We start from the raw sequence: 7,758 nt of genomic DNA, 5'->3' as shown, positions 1-7,758 counted from the left end.
GGTGTGGGCCGCGCTCAGCGGGGGCTGGTACTACGACCCTCACCAGGCCACCTTCGTGAACGCGCTGCACCTCTACCTGTGGCTCTTTCTGCTGGGCCTGCCCTTCACCCTCTACATGGTGAGTGTGGGGGCGGGGAGCGGGTGGCTCCTTCCCCGCGAACCAGTGGGGCGTTGCTGGGGTCGCGCCCTCTTCCTCTTCCTCGGGGTCTCGTTCCCTGGGGGCCGCCACCCGCTCGGTGTGAGGCTTCCCCGCCCGCGCTGCGTGCTCCCACTCCTCTCTTCGGGGCTCCCCCGGTTTCGATGGTGACACGAGCAACGAGCCCACGGCAGCCCGCGCCGGCTGCCCCCGCCCGCTCACTGGGAAGCGGCAGCGTCCTAGGCCCCTTCTCGGGGTTCCCTCCTGCGGCCACCCGGCTAGGGCGTCCCCGTCGGGGCCCAGCGCCCGTGGGGCTGTGTGGCAGGCGCCAAGCGCTCTGCGCCTTTAGGGGACCCCGCATCCATCCTTGGCTCGCTGGGTTCCTTGGGCACCGGGCACTGCCCGCCCCCGCCGCGGCCCTCGCCCAGGGCTCCCGGGAGAGGCCGCCCGCCGCCTCGCCGCTAATCCGCGTGCGGAGCCCCGGGAGCGCGGGGGACCATGCGGCTCTGCTCTGAGTGCGTGTGTGGGTCGTCCGGGGTCGTCCTCCAGGGGTCCTGGGTGGTGACTGAAAACCCAGCTCGGAACCTTCCTGCCTCTAAAAAACCGTTGTTGTGCTTCGCAGCGGTTCTTTTCTGTTCAGCCCTGTGGCTGGTGGCCGTGGTGCTTCCTGGCCTCCCTGGGGGAGGGAGCGGGGAGATACGGGGAATCTGGCTGGCATTTCAGCGAATTTGTTTGGGTTGGTTCAAGGCCTTTGGCGGATAGGAATAGGGAGAGTACTGCCTGTTGCTGAATTCGGTGCGATCAGCTTCTCTGAATCATCTGTGTTTTTAAAGCGACATTGAAAGTTGTTAAGCACAGTTTTTAAAGCACTTTAGGTTAGGGTGGGGCGTTAGGGAAACTCGTGTGGACAGAGATGATACTTAAAGCTTCTTACAAAATTTTAAAGTAGTCAAAGGGGAGGAAAGGATCTGAGCTTTTTATTTTAGGAGAATTCGTTTGAATATATTTCTGCTAACTTTGAGGTTCTTCGTGGAGCTAGAGACAGGGTGCTGAGTTAGAAAATCCCGGAGTATCACTATGAGAAGTGCAAAAGGTGAGGACACCCAGTTCTTCCCTAAGTGAAGCTCAGTTTCACTAACTGGCAGGAAAATTGCTTGGGGGAAGATGTGCTAAATTTCACATTCTCAAGCAGATTCACATTTTTCGTTGAAATTGTTTTGAAGGGACTTATTGTTTTGAGGTTAAAAAAAGCAATTAAGAAATGCTGATGGCTTGTGGCTTATTTTATTAGGGGAACTTGTTCAGTCTTGTTGCATTCTGAACATTTATCGTGAAGTGTTATAATTTTCAATTAATTCTGGCCTAGGGAGTTCTATTTGCACTACTATACCATCCAGGAATATGACATCATTAATGAACGGGTTAATTACTTTGGGTGTAAGAATCCTCAGGCTGTTACAGCATTTTCAAAGCAGGTATCTTTTATGTCCAGAAGAATTGTAGATTTAAAACCGAAAATGAATTTTGAGAGGTAAGGATTAGTTTCTGGGTCCAGTATAAGATTTCTTTGTTAACATTTGCAGTAAACTGTGTGGTCATGGTTAAGTCTCTTTGTGTAATTAGCAAATGTTGCTGAAAGAATATTAGAGCAAATGGAAACCAATACATTGAGTTTATTTTCTTCATTTTGGGAGTTCAGTTAAACTGAATTCTCAAATATTTGAGTGTCTACCATGTACTAGACACTTTCTGAGATTACGTCTGACTTCCTTGTCTCAATTAATGGCAGTCCCACTCTTCCCAAACCTTTTAAAAACTCTCATTGATTATTTTCTTTCTTCACATCCAGTTCATCAGCAAACCTTGTGGGCTCTATCTTCAAAACCTGACTAGACTCCTCCTCCTCCTCTCACCACCACCATCGTCATCACGGCTGCCATCATTCCCTTGGTTTGTCACCATTCTCTCTCCTGGATTATTGCAGTTCTCTAATGAGGTTCAATGCTTTTGTTCTTTATTCTCCACGCAGAAGCCTCTGTGATTCTTTCAGATCATGTCATTCTGCTCTCAGAGCCTGCCCTCTCCTGTGTCTCTATTCTCACAACCACATACACATTTGCCGCCTTGCTCTTCTTGCCGAGAAGTATGTTCCTGCTTCAGCGCCTTTGCGCTTGCTTTTCCCTCTGTGGATGACTCCTCTTTTCCAGATACCTGTGTGGCTGCTCCACTTTTTGCAGGTTCTCGTCTATGTGAGGCTTTCTTTGATAGCTTGTGTAAAATAGCAACTTTTCTGGCTCTCACAACACTCCGTAGCCCACCTTTTAAAATAGTATGGTGTTTATTCCTAACTGATATCTATTTATTTGTTTTTATGTCTTTCTTATCTTATTAGAATATAAGCTCTGAGAGGGCAGGAACTTAGTTTCGTTCACTGCTGTATTTTTAGGACCTAGATGAGTGTAAAGCACATGGTAGTACTCCGATGAATGATTGAGAAGTGGACAAGACACAGCTTCTGCTTTCGAGGAACTTAAAATCTAGCCTGGGGCAAATGAGTTGTTACTGTTAGAACAACTGTTAGAACTGCTAGGAAAGGGTAAGTAAAGAGAGGGACCCTGATCTTATAGTCAAGAGATGAATCCTAGACCAGGGGTGGTCAGGACAGAGGATTTGTAAACATTTTAGGAAACATACTAGTAAAAGGTAGACAGTTTGAAGTATATACCAAAAATAAGGCAAAATCGAACATTTTGTGTTGAAATCTCAGACAGCCATAGGTTATTGTTTGCATGCTCTTACAATAATAACTATAAGTGATAATGACTGTTTTAAAAGTATATTTATAGGTTCTTTAACCCCGTGACCTCATGAGGTTTTGCTGTTAGTAGGCAAGTTGTGAGCTGGGATTTATACAGAGCTTTCTGAAGGCAAAGTCACTGTACAGGCTGCCTTTTATTTATTCCTCCCAAAAAAGTGCCTAAATCTGTGGAGAGATCGTACATTGAGTTAGGAAAGTCTTAGGACTTTTTGTATAGGATTCAAACACTTTTGGTGTGTATTTAGGAGCGTTTGTGGATATTTGAAAGGTGGACTCTCTCTCTATATATATCAACTAGTTAAAAATATTTTAAGTAGTGAAAATGGAGAAAAAAATTTTGCTTCTTAATTCTGATTGTCCTGTCTGTTTCCCTTAAGGTACTCATTCTTTTTTTATCTAGTTACAGTTATTTTTGTACATGTCACAGATGATGAGCTTTAGGGGGTGGGTGGCATTTTTGTATGGTGGAAAGCAAATTGGAATTAGCGTCTTGATTTTTGAATCTTGGCTTTGTTATTGATTGTGTGTCCTGTAGGCCAGACTCCACCTTTCTGAACCATGATTTACTCATTTGTGAGATATTTCATGGGTGTTTTGCAAGAAAATATTTATGAAATAGAAGAAATTGTTTACCTTCAGAATGGCCTTCAGTAAATGTCATTTGAAAAAATGGCTATTTGGAAGTGTTTCCTCTATAATGCTGTATGACTGGAGGAGACTAAATAGCTCTGGATTATTAAGTCAAATCATTTTCATAACATACTGCTCAATATATTGTTTTCCTCTATAAAGCAGTATATCCCTAGGTGATGAAATAGAACATTAAAATTTATGGCCAGGCGCAGTGGCTCACGCCTGTAATCCCAGCACTTTGGGAGGCTGAGGCAGGCGGATCACAAGGTCAGGAGATCGAGACCACCATCCTGGCTAACATGGTGAAACCTTGTCTCTATTAAAAAAAATACAAAAAATTAGCTGGGTATGGTGGCAGGCAGGAGAATGGCGTAAACCCGGGAGGCGGAGCTTGCAGTGAGCCAAGATTGCGCCACTGCACTCCATCCAGCCTGGGCGACAGAGCAAGACTCTGCCTGAAAAAAAAAAAAAAAAAAATCAAAATTTATTAAGTTAGTGGTTCCCAGACTCCAGTTGATATTGGAATCACTTGGCAATGTTAACGATGTGCAAGCCCTTTCTTATTCAGTAGATCTGGAGTATGACCTATTGATTTGTATTTTATAAACACTCTAGGTAAATTTAAATAACTTGATGAATATTCCTAACTCCCAGCCCCTGACTGACATCCAGCTGCTGCTCAACATACCTCTTGGCTGTCTCACAGACATCTCAAAAGTATCATGCCCAAAAGCTTCCGATTTCCCCCATAAACAACACTGCCACAGAACGTTTTTCCTCACTCTGTCATGTTAGTTAATGGCACTGTCTTGTATCTAGTTGCTTATCCTCCACCCCTTGCTTTTGAGCAAATCTTACCACTTTCTGCTCTGAGTAAAAGACATAAATCTGTGTCATTCTTTGAAATATTCTCTAAAGATTTTCTTCGGCACTTAGAAAAAAATCCAGAATCTTTATCAAGCCCTCACCAGAGCTTATTCTGCCTTTGTTTACAGTTTGTGCAGTTTTCCCGCTGTGGTGTAGTCACACTGGCCTTCTTTCTGTTACTTTAGCCCATTGAGCCTTTTCCTCCTGTGAGACCTCTGCACGTGTTGTGCCTTCTGAAAGGACACTTTTCCCTCTTGCTCTTTGCAAAGCTGGCTGCTACTTAATCTTTAGGGCTGGACTTCTGTATTATCCCCTCACAGAGGCCGAGCCTGATAGCCATAAAGAGGTTCTCTCTCTTTTTTTCATCATTCTGTCCCATAACTTTCTTCCATAGCACTTAACCACAAACATGTATTTTTTGTTTGCTTACTTGTTTGCCCGCTTTAACACCTTCCACTCTCATACCTTGTAAGTTCCATGAGGGCAGGGGCCAGGTCTGATTTACTCATCAGTGTTTATCAAGTGTCTGCATGACTGCTTGGCTCATATTAGGATCTGAAGAAGTACTTGTTGAATGAATTTTTTTTTATACATGTGAAGCTTTTTTAGACTTGTTAACTGACGTAGAATAGTTGGAGGTGGAGGGAGGACTGTGGTAGGCTGTGTTATATGGTGGAGCTGCTTACTTAGGGGTTAGGTTCAGTGTCAGTCTCTAAGACAAAAATCAAATATAAAATTCCTAAAAAATCAAATACAAAATGACCCTTGAAAAACAAATCATTGAAAGTGCAACACATATGGCTTCTTGTGCGTACAACTGTGCAGTTATATATACATACATGATATATACAGTAATATATACCACATAAATCTGTGAAGAGATTATATTCAGACTAAATCATTAACAAAATTTATAAAGGTTTCAACATTTCCTTCCTGGTTGTCATCATTGTTTTCTGTAACTGATCTTTATCATCTTTAGAATGATATATCTTTTATTAGTGAGGATTACTCTAACGCTCTCAGGTCATTTTCTTCCCCCCAATTTAAAAGTATTTAAAGATCATTTTAAACAAGATTTAGTTAAGATGACTAAAACAGGGATTTTCATATTTTAAAATTTATATTTCTCTAAAAGTTTAGATCAAGCTAGAAAAGTTACTGTGCTATAAATTAGCAATTGTACATATGATTTTTAAGTATTATTTTCTGCATCCTTTAGGGAAAGGTTAATGACTAGTAGATGGCCTGTTTAAATCTACAGCCTGTGCCTTTTACCAGTATTTTCAATATTTAGGATCAAGGTGAATCTAATAATTTCCATAACTGGTCATGGCACAGATATAACTCTTATCTATTATATTACCTATAATAAATTAAGGGTACACTGTCCAAAGATGGTTTACACAGAAAACCATCTACCATATGTTCTCACTTATAAGTGGGAGTTAAACATTTGGGTACCTACAGATACACAGAAGGGAACAATAAATACTGGGGATTCCTAAAGCGGGTAGTGGGCAAGGGTTGAAAAACTATCCATTGGCTACTGTGTTCACTACTTGGGTGACAGCATCATTAGAAGCCAAACCTCAGCATCACTTAATATGCCTGTGTGACAAACTTGTACATGTACCTTGCTGAATCTAAAAGAAAAAAGACAAATGAGGTCTCCAGGAAAGCAGCCATATTTGTCAATTTGTAGAAAAGTGTATTAATTTACAAAAAAAAGCAGTCGATTTATAAAATGTTCTGTCTTTTGTTACATAAAGTTGGAGTGTTTTGTCCTGCTTAAAAATTACTGCAAATCATAAAATCATTTGGTAATTAGAAAACTAGGAAAGTTTCTATTTTTTTTCCAGCCTTTGAATACACAGATTCAATCAGGTAATTTGCTTTCTCTAGCTGACTTTACTGAGAATTAAAGTTTTCAACATTTTATTAAAGAATTTTCAAACATATAGGAAAGTTGAGAAAATTGTACCCACCACCTGGATTCTGTGTTTTTAAATATTATGTCTCCGTCTGTTTTATTCCTCTATCTGTCCACCCTTTTATAGGGAGACGCATGTAAAGTAAGTTACGCTTCTATACAAATCACCCCTAAACTCTTCAGCAGGTGCATTGTCAGGTAGGGTTCTAAAGGCACGATCTTCAGCGAACCATTTAGTGAGTTTTGATAAATGTACACATTTGCGTAGTGTAGACTTGGCATGTTGTAGAATATCAGCATCACTCCAGATAGTTTCTGCTTGACCTTCTGAGTCAGTCCTCTCATCCTTGTTCTGACTTTTTCCATTATAAATTAGTTTATCCTGTTCTAGAGTTTCATATAAATGGAATCATGTAGCACATGCTTTGTGTAAGCCACCTTCACTCAGCATAACGTGGTTGAGATTAATTCATGGTGTTGAATTAGTAGTGCTGTTCCTGTTTATTGCTGAGTAATATTCCTTTGTATGGCTATGCTACAGTTTGCTCACCTTTATCCGTTCCCATGTAGATGAGCAGCTAGGCTTTTGCCAGTTTTTGGCTACTATATGTAAAGATGTCAACACGAGGATGGGTTTTATCAGAACTCAAAGACATTGGAAAACTTTATTGAATCGCAAAACCCTTTTCTCTTTTCAAATAAGACCATGTTTTAATTTAAAAATCTTTTTGTTCTGATTTATTTGTCTAAATCAGAAATTATAGATAAGTAAAAAGAAAATACAACCATTGGTAATTCCATCACCCCTGTCTGGGGAACATTTTAGTAACCAAAATATATTTGGAGTTTTAAATACTTCTTTGCTTACAAAAATGGGCTCATAGAATTCATACTGTTTTCGAGTCTCCAGTTTTCACTTTAAATTATGAGTGTTTCCATGGGTGGGAGGAAGTGGCTTTTTGATAGCTCTGTAGTAGATCATATGTGTTACAGTTTAATCATTTCCCTCTTACTGGTTATGTAAGTCATTTCCAGGTTTTAGCTATTTAGAAAACAGTAGAGTGAATATTCTTGTAGTTAAACATTTGTACTAGTGTTTTGTATAAATTCCTAAAAATAGACTTGTTGGATTATATTCTTTGATAAATACTCATTTTATAAGTATTGAGTGAATCTTTATATTGAGAGAGAATATAAATATGAGAATGAGAAATGGGTAGATAATGCAGGGTTCCTGGAATACAAAATAGTATTGTGGTCCAGAAAGCACATGTGGTAAAGGATTATCCTCAGAGGAGGAAGAAAGGAGGCAAGGATGAATGCTCATGGAGGAAGCGTTAAACAGTTCATGGGAAAAGTTGAGGTTCATCT

General features: G+C 40.8%; 1 protein-coding gene across 2 annotated transcripts in view; it reads left to right on the top strand.

Annotated features, from left to right (window-relative positions):
* The first annotated feature begins 6 nt into the window (after positions 1–6).
* Positions 7–7,758, top strand: part of PCNX (pecanex homolog (Drosophila)) — a 211,816-nt gene continuing 204,064 nt past the window's right edge. For both annotated transcript variants that reach the window (XM_011949638.1, XM_011949639.1), the window contains exon 1: positions 7–118. In XM_011949638.1, coding sequence (XP_011805028.1) covers positions 116–118 — 3 coding nt within the window. In that variant the 5' untranslated portion in view covers positions 7–115. The remainder of the gene's footprint in view (positions 119–7,758) is intronic.

The sequence above is a fragment of the Colobus angolensis genome, unplaced genomic scaffold (assembly GCF_000951035.1).
Source record: "Colobus angolensis palliatus isolate OR3802 unplaced genomic scaffold, Cang.pa_1.0 Scaffold3, whole genome shotgun sequence".
Taxonomy (NCBI): Eukaryota; Metazoa; Chordata; class Mammalia; order Primates; family Cercopithecidae; genus Colobus; species Colobus angolensis.
Note: the sequence above shows the minus strand (reverse complement) of the source record. Positions and strands in the feature narration are given on the sequence as shown.